Here is a 12,970-nt window from a genome sequence, read left to right as displayed (position 1 = left end):
TAATAAAGTCAGTACAAATATAAAAAGCACTATGTGTTGCTAATAGAAATGGTCTGTGAGGTTGCTTGAGCAGCTTTCAATGGACGATCTGTTTGTCTTCAGTGCTCTGGTAAGGAATTCATGCTGTAGGCAGGTGCATTGCGAGTCTATTCAACGGCACACGCTCGTGTAAATACAGTTTAAGACCAGTTGTTTAACACACTCCTCGCGCTATTCTGGTGTTTGCTGTTTGTCTGTTACAGCCCTAGCAAACAGTAAGAGCTCTGTTTTCATTTAAGAGAGTCAACAACGCCCTACCTTTGCCATTCATCAGACTCTTGAAAACATTGTTTACCATTGTATTTAACTGATAAGCTGTTAAACTTTTATTTATTTCTTATTTATACTATCCTAGTTATTATAATTACTGTGTTAAAATGTGCTGATTAATAATAATAATAATAATAATAATAATAATAATAATAATAATTTTTTTTATTGTTTATTATATGAAATACTTCATGTACAGTACATTGTATAGAAAGTTAGCACTTTTGTGAAAAAAAGAAAAAACCTTTTACTAATTTATGCTGTGTTTTATTTCCTGCTCACATTGTCACAGGAATGTGTTTATTGTTTGAGCACAGCCATAAAAACCACACTTGATTACTGTATTGAGTTATATAACTTTGAAAGGTGCTTATCTACATATTTCACAGCTTCACTGCAATGTGACAGAAGGAAAGAATGTGCACAGAAATGAGAGGGAGATATCTTAGAATCTGCTCTTGCTCAGATGTCTTGTATAACAAATAGATTATTTATTAAAAATATTACTCTTAGTTATGAACAACATAAACAATGAATAAAAAATCAACATAATTTACATGAATGATGAATGAATGAATGAATGAATGTAGCTTAGTTAGATATAAGATTGTGTATTAATTACTTTAAATCATAAATTTTAATGATTCATATGAATTTTATATGGATATGATCTCTGTTATGTATCATGTAGTCCATGGAAAAGAAGTAAATTCTGCTCTGATGTAATCTCTATCCCTTAAGGATATAGACACACACACACACACACACACAGCTGCTATTGTGTGGTGTACATGTGGCAGCTCAGGCGTTCAAGCGTGCAGAAGTGTTGTTTGTAGAGAAAAGCCTAATTAAGTAGAAAATGTGAGCACCCCTCCTCGCCCTGCTTCTCCTGGGCATAATAGCCAACATGCCGACCCCCTTTGCTCATGCTAATGTGTGGAATGCAGCCATTTCCTCCCTGTGGAGGAAGACAAAGAGAGTCAAGGTCGAGGCAGTCGGGTCCATCTTTCTCTCACCTCTGACCTATCTTTGCTGGACAAATGATGCCTTGTGTGTCTCTTTTCATATTAGTAGTATGTCCTTAGCATATTACAATTATGCGTATATAGCAAATTTCTAAAGTAAGTGAGGGCTTCATCATCATTACCTGCCAACTACACAACCTGAAGAAATGGATTGAATATGCAGTAATGATTTTAATCTCTAGATCGATTAGAGAAACAATGAGGATTGGATTATTTCTCAAGTTTGTGCAGTGATTCACATTTTAGTGATGGTTAATCATTAACACATGGACAAGTGTAATTCAAAGGACTGTAAAATTGGACGGTATGTGCCTGTCTCTGAGCACACACTTTAATGTGTTTACTTTTGAAAGATAAATGAACTAAATATTTTCTAAGGGTAATTGCTTACCTCTAAATTCACCCTTTACACCTAAATGGTTTTTGCATTAATTTTACACTGGAGCTTCATGGCTAACATAGCCAACAGGCTACAACATTGCAAAACTTCTAATACAAAAGACAACAGTATTTCACATAGCAACAAAAGATCCCACCATTTTCAGCATATATTTATATTTTCACTTGGCAAAAGTGTCAGGAAGGAGCCATACCCCAACATTTAAAGATGGACTTTGTCATGTGTTCATATACTGTACTTCCAGTATAATATGTAAATGTATATCTATTGTTTTTTTAATGTTTTTTTTAAATAAAATAAATATTTTAAAACAAGAACTTTAAGACACACAATGCTAATCTAGTATATATAACCTCCCCCCTACTTGTTCGTATCATTAGCCTTTTAACATTAGCAAAAATAACTGAAGAGATATATTATTTCACCTTCATAGATCAATTTGAAAATTGCTTTTTTTGAGCTTTGGCTAATATTCAACAACCCATAATTACTACAACTGTGGTCCTATAAGCACCACTACACAACACTAAACTTTGTTAGATCTTATTATTATATTGTAAGCATTTATTATATATCACTATATTTTGTAAAACACAGATATAGCCTTAATAATAAACTTTATTTTGCTACACTTTCAACCTGCTACTTTTCCTTTCCAATCAGGTATTTCTGTTTCTGTCCAGCTTTGCCCATTGACTGGAAACATATCCCTTGATCATTGTGTACCTACACATTCAGGAAAGTAACTGCGCACAATAACAAGTGAGAACTTTCTACATAGCTGCTGTGCCCAAGCCATGTGCTTTCATTCAGTGTTGAACCTGCTCGTGCCGTTTGCTGTCCCTCAGGCATGTTCTGTGTAACTGCAATGAGATCAGACTCAGCCATAACAAAGCTCATTTGGCAACATTTGGATTTATGAGTAAGAGAGCACATAAATGGTGGTGAATAGTGTTGGTGAATATATATGCATTTTGACATTGCATATATGTGAATGATGGAGCAGTGGGTGCATGTGTGTGTAAAAATTATCAGGATGTAATGGGGGATGGACTGCTCAGGAGCAGATGGTAGACCTCTCGCTGTAATGTCTGCCTTGGGGATAACAATACGTGTCTCTGAAAGCTTAATAAGGGGGTGGGCTATTTCACTCTATGGACAGCTGGCAGGCAGCATGCCTTGAACACAAAAACTACACATATATGTACACACACACACACACACACACACACACACACACACACACACACACACACGCACACACAAAAGCTTAACATCAATTCTTTACCTAATTTGTAATTTATTGAACAGGACACCACAGAAGTCCCCATGATCTTTCAGCACTTTACTAACAAAAAATTCTCCATAATGTTTAAGGGCTAACAATCATTCACTCTTTATTTTTTTATTACTTTGCAAACAGCGTGAAAAAAAAAACAAGAAACGAAAAGTTTGATGACTGTCTGTAAATGAACTATGACGTTGCTCGTATTTAATATAAGAAACAATGGTTATTATAGTACACTATGCAGCATCTTTATCTGTATTGGGTCTTATACATAAACTCATAGCACTTTTATTTTCCGTTTCCTTTTTATTTTACTTTATAAAGAAATGGATAAAATAAGTTTCAAGTAATCAATAAACATACATTCGACTTATATTTGTATCATTTCTGACCGTTTCTTTTTTATTATTATTATTATTATTATTATTATTATTATTATTATTATTATTATTATTATTATTATTATTCCAGGGAAAGTAAGTGTGGAGTTGTAGTAGGTCCCTTTGTACGCGCGCTCCACCCCTCCCCCCTTCCCCCTCCTCTTTGCGCTCCCGTGGCCGCGTGTTGGACCGGTGGGGGCGCGCGCAGCTCCGCATTCCAAACATTCCAGACGCGGCGAACAATCGCGCCTCGCGCTTTATTAGTGGCGCAGCTCTCTGGGCTTCACTCTACCGGAGGAGCTGAACGGGGAAACACTAATGGGAATATATACTCTGGGTTTTCTCTTCGTTTAGGATTATATTCTTCAGAAGTTATAACGCCGTCCTAACCTCTCTTTCATCCGTGATGAGACTGATTTCGGTGAGTTTCCAGCTTCTTGTTTTTCTATTTTTCTTTTTAAATGGAAGCGTCGCTGAAACTCCCGCAGGTTTGCATTTTTGTGTTGCTTCACAAAAGCCAAAGCGTGCGATCTTAACAATGAACTTTATAGTTACAGATGTTTTAGAATAGACTATTAGCAGAAGCTGTGCTGCAACATCTGGATCAAAGTCTTGATGTTTGTTTGATTATTATTTATGCACTTTGCTGAATAAAAATAAAAAACAGAATTTTTTTTTTCAAGTGGTTTATAATGGAAATTTTCCCCTGATGTTCAGTGCTGGTACTTTAAGAGTAATCCTAGGTATGTTTAAAATGTTCTCTAAGAGCATAAATTATAGTCTAATGGTTTTCAAACATGAATCAATTGTCGACTTGTTGCACTCAATAGCCTTTGGATTATAGTTATGAAGCAATTTATTACAATTATATATATATATATATATATATATATATATATATATATATATATATATATATATATATATATATGTGTGTGTGTATATATGTGTATATATAAACTATATAGATTTTCTAATAGTGCCTTTTTCACAATAATCCAGGAGGTATAGTAGAAGGTGAGGCAATGGAAAAGAATTCACAAACGTTTGCAGCAGGAAATAACTGACGCAATGACTGGTGCAGAAATGCTACTCACTTTCCACTATTGACCTGAGGTCCAATAGTCTGCTGGATATTTTGTAACTGAATTTTTGCATAATAGGATCATGATCTAGAAAATACATTTGTTTTGTTGCGGATATTTTCAGACCTCCAACGGTCCACAGTGCAAATTATGCTATTGATTGTGTAGTGTTAACTAGATGTTTTTCCTATTCTATTCCAGATTTTCCAGGCAAAATAGGGAAATACCTGTACATAAAGTGCTCTTTTTGTGCAACAAAGTGACTGAAATGAGAACTGCAGAGGAGTCATCAGGCACGGTGCTGCACCGGCTTATCCAGGAGCAGTTGCGCTACGGAAACCCTACAGACACTCGCGCTCTCCTGGCCATACAGCAGCAAGCTCTTCGTGGGAGTAGCAGCAGTAGTGGTGGAGGCACTGGGAGCCCACGCTCATCTCTGGAGAGTCTCACACAGGAGGAGTCGCACTTCCTCCAGACATCCATGCGTCAGGAGCCTCAAGGACAAGAGCACCAGAGTGACTACCAGCACTCAGAGAGCTCAGCGTGCCATCTCTACCAGCTCCACACAGAGGAGCTGCCTACCTACGAGGAGGCAAAGGCTCACTCACAGTACTTGGCTGCGCAGAGGGGTCAGATTGGCCTTCAGCTGACTCGTCCAGAGATGCTCAGTCCAGATTTGGGTCTTGAACAGGACCAGAACATGTGGGATATGAAACGGGAGCACGCTCGTTCACTGAGTGAGCGCCTCATGCAGCTGTCGCTGGAGAGGAATGGGGCCCATGACCAGGTGTCTATAAGCTCGTCACACAGCTTCCCCCAGCTGTCCAGCAGTGCTGCTGTTGTTGTGCATGATGGGCCCGATCAACGTGGGCCACCCCCAGAGTACCCATTTATGGTTAAAGCCCCTGGATATATGCTGAGCCATTCTCAGGAGAACGGACTCTATTACAGGGAACCTCCTTCCTTCCATTCTCAGCATCACAGGTACATGAGCCAGCATTCAGCCACCTTACAGTACAACACATTTCACACTGAATTCATCGACTTAATGTATTCAGTGTATTCATCAAATTAATCTAATCTGACTCTGTTTGTACTAGGTACGTTCAGGCTCAAACGCAGGTGGCTCGACAAAACGTCCTGCCTACAATGACCCCTGCTGGCCAGGAGGTGATAGTTGGAGGATACAGTATCCCTGCTCCCGCTTCTCAAATGGAGCAGCTGATAAAAGAAAATGAGAGGTTGAAGAGGGAAGTGGAGAGTTACAGTGAGAAAGCCGCAAGACTGCAAAAGGTAACTGCTTGGTAAAATGCTAAATCTAGCATCTTAAAAATAAATTTTTTGTTTCCATTTCTTCTTCATACTAGTCTTTTTCCTAGTTTTTATGCATTTGTTTACAGTCACTTTGGGTTTTGAACAATTGCTATATAACTGGAACTTGATATAGATGAAAGAAGTGTGTTAATGACAACCAGCATTCTACATTGCATGGAGATTAGCGCATTACCCCATAAAATGACCAGTACAGGAGTCACATTAAATTTAGTTTAAAACACCTTCATTCTCAGTAACAGGGTGATATAATTTACAATATTGTTTATTGTCCAAAGACTCAACAAATTCACTTATAACTGAAATTCCCTGCATCTTCTTGTAATACGATTATGCCAGTACCAAATGTAGGATGGCATGGTAAATCAAGGGAGAAAAAAATAAATTTACCTTGGCTACCAATTTGTTGTTGTCCCAAAAGTGAGTTGCTTATGATAATGCAGATTCTCTAGAGCAGACCATGTTCTTCTAAATCAATAGGCCATAAACTGAACAAAAAGGAGGGGCTTTGCTGAGCTCTTCTGAGGTTTCTTTTGTCTGCTGGTTAAAGCAGATGTCTGAGCTCATCCCTGTGTCCCTGTGAGTACAGAGAGGATTCTGGGCAGCCTGCAACTGACTAGTTGAACCTCACAGCTGTGGATTCCCAGACTGAATGGCCTCTTTCACTTTTACCCCAAAGCATGACCCCACATGGAAGCCTCTGTCTTTTTTTTTTTTTTTTTTGCTGTGTTTGTAAAGCAGGCAAATCAAAGCAGAATTTCTGTTCTGTACTTGTGATTGATCTCTTTGGTATATGTAGTAAGTGTACAATGAATGGCATGTCTTTAATGTATCCTGTTCCTTTGTTCCTTTGACTTGCCATGTCATGCAGAAGAGATGAGTGTGCAAACACCTGGGACCCATAAGTACTCTTTCTGGAATGTTGATTCAATTCCCAGTCCCCAAAGAGCCTGAGAATAATTCACTTGTAGGAAAACACAATGAGCATTGGAGCTGAGCATTTACTTCCCTGTCTATCATTTTCACTGATCTCAGCTCAATTACCTTTAGGTGTAACACATAAAGAGTTTAATTTAATCTTATTCAGGTGGCCACTGAGGAATTCCTGTGATCAAATGTAAAAAGAAAATATTTGACTTAAGGCTTATTTTTTTCCCTCTCCACCCAGCTGGAGCAGGAGATTCAGAGGATATCCGAAGCATATGAGACACTTATGAAGGGATCGGCAAAGAGAGAGACACTCGAGAAAACCATGAGGAACAAGCTTGAATGTGAAATCAAGAGACTTCATGACTTCAACAGAGACCTTAGGGGTATGTTCTGTTTGGAAGATGTTTCTCATACATCAGTTAATCCTGTTTTGATTTACAACATATTGTTTTACATTGCGCCATTGGCTACATGCTTTGATTTCTGCCAAATATGAATTTACATTACATCTGTGTCTTATTTTAGACCGCCTGGAAACGGCTAATAAACAGAGAGCAGCCATGGAAGATCAAGACCACAGCCAGCATGCCTTTGCCAAACTGGCTGAACAAAGTACGTAAAAAATTCAGTTCGGATGATTGTTCATTTAATTTGTTGTTCAACCCTACGTATGCTGTAGCAGTTTTTGTCATTACTGGTACATACCTTAACATTCCTCAAGCAACACTCCTCTACATGTTTATGATAGCTGTAATTCCTGAGAAAGCTTTTGTTTTGACAAATCACATTCCAAGATTACGCGCCCATTAGCATTGCAAAGGCCAGCTCTCCTGTGACAAATTATAGTAGCACGTTGAGTTGTGGCTAGTTTGTGGTAGCTGAGGCCCAGTAAAAGGGAGAACATGCTCTCATCCAACTAAAGGAGCTGCTCTCAGAACTTGAGAGCCAGCCATTATTAACAGCGTCAGTAAATGTGGCCTGGATTCCAGAAATATTTTCAGGTATTTTGGGCTATTCCATGCTCCTGGAATGCCTCCCACCCTCTCAGCTCAGTGGAAGAGGCCCAGATTACCCTTCTGTGGAAGCCTAAGATACCCAGTCCAGATTTAAGCAATACCTGGCTCACTTTCATTCCTTGTTTGGGCATAGTGGTGTTAAAGAATGCAGAAACAGGCATGGAGTAAACAGCTATTGTGCAATGCTGAGTGAGGTTTTCAGTTGCTGATGGCACTGGCATCTCTGAAGGGGTTCTGGTATGTTCTGGTATGTTGCTCACCCCCGCTGCTCGGGCCAAGCTGTTTGATTTGACCCTTTGTGAATTACAGCCCTTCACAAGAATGTTAATTTGGACCTTGAGCTGGAAAGTAATCTGCTCAAAGTGATCCTAGTTTGTTATATGATGGAAAGCTTTCCCTGAGGTACTAAGATGTTTGTCTTAAAGGCACCATGGCTATTTGTATAAATATTAATATGCAAGTGTTAACATTTTTCAGCATGGCAGATTCTGATATCTACTTTTAGAATCTACTATTAGCTCAAGGGTGAAGGTGATTCAGCTCCTCATATCTTGAAGCAAGGCATTCAATAACACTCCTTTGACCTTGAGAAGCTTTTTCTTTTACTTGTTTACCACATGACCAAAGGCATTCCAGAGTCTCACTGGATATGAAGATGTGCCTGTGTGAGTAAGTGGATAAGAGGAAGTCTACATTCCATTCCAGTTCAGCATTTTGGGTCGTATAATCAGGGCTTGTGTTCTGGGGAGAGCTGAATAAATAATGTCCAGCCCCCAAAAAAGAGTGTTTTCTTGATAATAAAAGATGTTAAGTGCTAATTGGAGTGGCTGAATTTGGTGCACTAAATTGTATTTTAGTTGGTAGTCTGGGAATTTTGCCGGATCTCTGGAATGTTGGGTCAGAGGACAGTCCAGACAGACATGTGTAAATCAAGCAGTCGTCTTTTGTTCCAAGCTCCTGTGGGAAGGTTGTCTCATAAGGATCCGTTAGAATGAAGCTGAGGCCTGTGGAATGCTGCAGGCACACCCTAGAACTTAAGTGCTACTATTCATTTTGTGGCCCTCTTAACAACTATGCTCAGTATCTCTGCCACAATGACGCAGTTCATTTCAAGTTGAGAACAAGAGGATACATGCCAAAATGCTTCTGTAGTACATCTGTAGTAGTATTGTAAAATACAAAAAAAAACAATACAAAAAAAAAGTCAAAAAGTCTCATATTCTGTCTCTTTCTTGTATGTTTAGGTGAGGAGCATCAGAGAGAACGGGAGCAGCTTGAGCGTGAGTTGCAGTGTCTAAGGGCGTCTGGGGAGGAGTGGTGTCGGCGTCGTGAGGTGCTAGAGCAGGCTTTGGTGTCTGCTCAGACCCGAAACAGACAGCTGGAGGAAGAGCTGCGTAAGAAGAGGGCATATGTTGAGAAGGTGGAGAGGCTGCAAAGTGCTTTGGCCCAGCTTCAGGCCGCATGTGAGAAAAGGGAGGCTCTGGAAATGAAGCTTCGCACTCGACTGGAGCAGGAGCTGAAGAGCCTCAGAGCACAGCAGGTAAATCCTCACTCATATGTTGGAGATAACAGTCTGGCTGGGTGTTCTTTTTTTAACTAACCATTTCTCTTTCTCATTTTCAGTGGAACTCCCAAGGCCAGCAGCCAATCAGCACTTCCACATCCAGTCTGAATGTCATCTCTTTGCAGCAGAGGCTAAGGGAGAGAGAAGAGCGCATTCTGGCTTTGGAGGCTGACATCACTCGTTGGGAACAGAAGTATCTGGAAGAGAGCACAATGCGACAGTTTGCCATGGATGCTGCAGCCACTGCTGCTGCCCAGCGGTCAGTATTTCTAATAACGTACCTTCAGAGGAAAAGAGATCTAACTATCTTAACCATCTAAGCATGACTGTAATATATTTTGCTCCTTTCTTGCAGGGATACAACCATCATTAACCATTCTCCCCGACATTCTCCCAATAACAGCTTCAATGGCGTCTTGCCATCGTCTGACCACAGACATCAGGAGATGGAGAACAGGTACTTTTTTAGTTCACAGTTGAATGACAAACATTATTAGGGTTATGCTACCAGTAAAACTTTTTGTACGCGACCATGACAGTTCAAACAATTGTGTTCTTTTGACTAGAATCCGAGCCCTGTACGCCAAGCTTCTGGAGAAGGATGCCATGATTAAGGTCCTGCAGGAGCGCTCACGGCGGGAGCAGGCTCGTCCTGAAGTTGCAGGCCTCCGCCCAGCCCGATCCGTCCCCTCCATCAACACCGTCTCCACCACAACTACTGCACAGCCCAAAGGTGAGAGGGTCAGGGGTTAGCAAGCCAGGCTTAGAAATGCCAAAGTGATACTGTGTGTACATTTATCCTGACAACTGGTAGCTTCTTCAATAGACAGCTATGTAAAGTTGCCCTGGAAAGAACGTGCTTTTCCAAAATAATGTTGCAGAGGCTGCTGTTGATGCACCTCAAATAGGCCTGGTCTTGTGAATCGGAATGCGCTTTCAACTCCCATTCCCATTCTGGAATAGACTAGCCAGAATAGATAGGGATGTCTACAGGAGAGCAGATGTGTTTAAGGGAAGGGTGGAGGAACACTTGTGTGTGGGAGCCAGCAATTAAACTGCTTCCTTTTTCTGTCTCGTTGACAGGGAAGAGCCTCTCAGATGACCAGACGGCAGCCGTGACGATGCCTTCTGCTGCTCATGTACTTGTTAAGACCCAGAACCGAGACTGCAGCACCCAGTGTGAAGAGCAGACAGAGCCTGCCATTTCAACAAATGCTACTCAACACACAATCGCACCCAGCTCTGGTGTGTACCTGGCAATACTCTACTCCTTGAAGTTCATTCAGAACTTTATATTAGTAAACAAACATGAGTAATTTTTGGTTATTTGGTTAGTGGCTCCTTCTGCCAACAAAGACAGCACATGTTGTTTTTTTTTAACACAGCAAAGCCGAACAGTATCCTGTAGTTAAAGTGGACTCTCTCCAGCCTTTTAAGAAATATGTATGTTAACTGATGATGTGTATCTTTGCAGATGCTACCACAGAAAAGCCTCAGATCCAAACTTCTATCAGTGCTACCAAGAGCGCAGAGAGTGATATGTTGGAGATCCTCATCTAAAAACCTTGGAAAGGAAACACTCAACCAAGTCCGATTTTGTCTCATGTACACGTTAAAGGCATTCAGCTTGACGCCAACTAAATCTGTGAAAAATGTCTAAGCGTTGCCAAGCAAAATCTTCTCATCTATAATGGTGCTCGAGAAGCCGGCCTGCTTTGTGATGGACTAAATGAGCTAAAAGAGAGTGAGGAACCCCAGATTTCTGCCCAGCACAGAGGAGAGCTGAGCTCCCTTTTCTTAAAATAAAACAGACAGTGCTGGGAACTCTCCCCTGGCTGACCTCCAAATTTGAGGTACTTGTACAGGACTGTGCAGAACTCCAAGAGGCTGCTGTGAAATGGCATAAGAACATATAATACAGTATATCTGTGAGCTTTTTGCCATGCATTTTTATTTATGATAATTGCTGCTGAACTGTGTGAGATTTTATATAGAGTGTTGTATGTGAGTAGGAACAACTGTAGTAAGACCTTTTTCTATGTCTGTTTTTGACACCCAACTGTCCAGTTTTCCTTGAAGCATTATCCAAGGGCAGTGTTTCTGAAACATCTTAGTATAGCTTTCTGTGTAAGACTATCCTGCATTCCTGGATAAAACACACAGTCTCTTTGGTCACTCTGACAATTAAGTGTCCCAAAAAAGAACGATAAGGTTTGTGGAAAGCCAAGTATAGTGTAAACTGGCAGGCCTAGGGTTACACCATTTACCAGAATAGTTGGGTAAATACCGATTGACTGAACTCTGACACTCCCTTTGACTAAATTAACATTACAGTTGGTGTTCTTATTATAATTGCCTGCCAATGGGCTTCTCTCACCCTGTTTTAAGCAGAGGAATGAGAAGCCTCCTTTTGTGGACTTAGGCTGCTGGGCACATACTTGTCTCTTTTAGTGACACTTAAGAGATGTCACTCGTCTGAGGCACAGAGGGGAGGCTGATGTTTTAAATACCAGATCATCATCAACAGCATCTACTCAGCATGCCTCTGTCCTGACAAGCTGGAGCTACAGTCTGACATGCGAGAATGTTCCTGCTTGGTGAAAAAGGCTCTCTGCTGCTTGACCTCTGGTCTGTGTGAAATGAGTGGCATTCACATCATTATTTTTTTTCTGGGTCTATTTATTTTTTCAGCGCTATGGTAGCTGGTTCTACCACATGCAACAACATCTTCATATTTGACCATGTTTCATCATCTTGGTTGTTATAGTACTAATAATAAAAACCATACCTTTTATATAGGGAATGCAGCTAAAATGGTAGTTGATCTGATATGGTATTATTATAAAATTGTTACTGTCTAACTTGCATTTCTGTGGTCAAAGTGGCTGCATGTGTGAGCTGTGTGATGCGAATTTATTGCTAGTAATTCTAGTAAGGCTGTGTGGGATTTGATGGTAAAATAAGGGTAGACACATTTGTCCATTGTGGAAAGCCATTCTCACTCTAGACTGGAAATGTGGGTAATCAGTATTGTACCATGTCCTTTACTGTCACTGAGTGCTACTTTTCTCCCTTACCCTGTCTCCAACACAAATTATTTGCTGGCCAATTATTTGTAGTAGGAGGCATAATGTTTTACGCTCAAATTGGACTGTTTACAGAAAGGGCTGTTTGAAAAGAAAAGATGTTAATATATTTTGTATATTATTATGCCTTTATAGTATCTAGTGACATGAACATAATGCCAAAGATTTGCATTACAAATAAATTATATAATAAGAATATTAGAATTAGTAAGGTCAAGTGTAAACACCTTGCTCAAATTGGTTGACCCATACTTAGATGTTGCTGTGAACTTCTGGAATGGGATTTTTGTATGCCATTAACATTTCATTAATTGAATAAAACTTTAATATATATTTTCAAAAACTTGTGTTGCCTGGTTCTTTCTCTCTCTCTCTCTCTCTCTCTCTCTCTCTCTCTCTCTCTCTCTCTCTCTCTCTCTCTGTTTCTTTCTCTCTGTTTTTTTTACTTGCTTGGAATGTACTCAGGGGAAGAAGGAGGATTGTTGTTGCTCTGACCAACTGCCTTTTTTTTCACCAGTGCAAGTCTGTACAAACTTCTCTAATCTGAGTCCCTTC

At 40.1% G+C, this 12,970-nt stretch overlaps 1 protein-coding gene across 1 annotated transcript; it reads left to right on the top strand.

Annotated features, from left to right (window-relative positions):
* Positions 1 to 3,637: 3,637 nt before the first annotated feature.
* Positions 3,638 to 12,758, top strand: amotl2a (angiomotin like 2a). The gene is made up of 11 exons (XM_060867743.1): positions 3,638 to 3,823; positions 4,689 to 5,471; positions 5,588 to 5,780; positions 6,988 to 7,132; positions 7,275 to 7,361; positions 9,010 to 9,305; positions 9,389 to 9,588; positions 9,685 to 9,786; positions 9,896 to 10,062; positions 10,413 to 10,574; positions 10,804 to 12,758. Exons 2-11 carry the CDS (start codon positions 4,756 to 4,758, stop codon positions 10,887 to 10,889), a joined length of 2,154 nt encoding a protein of 717 aa, XP_060723726.1. The 5' UTR covers positions 3,638 to 3,823; positions 4,689 to 4,755; the 3' UTR covers positions 10,890 to 12,758.
* The last annotated feature ends 212 nt before the right edge of the window (positions 12,759 to 12,970 follow it).

Source organism: Tachysurus vachellii, chromosome 4, assembly GCF_030014155.1.
Source record: "Tachysurus vachellii isolate PV-2020 chromosome 4, HZAU_Pvac_v1, whole genome shotgun sequence".
Taxonomy (NCBI): Eukaryota; Metazoa; Chordata; class Actinopteri; order Siluriformes; family Bagridae; genus Tachysurus; species Tachysurus vachellii.
This window is presented reverse-complemented; position numbering and strand designations above follow the sequence as displayed.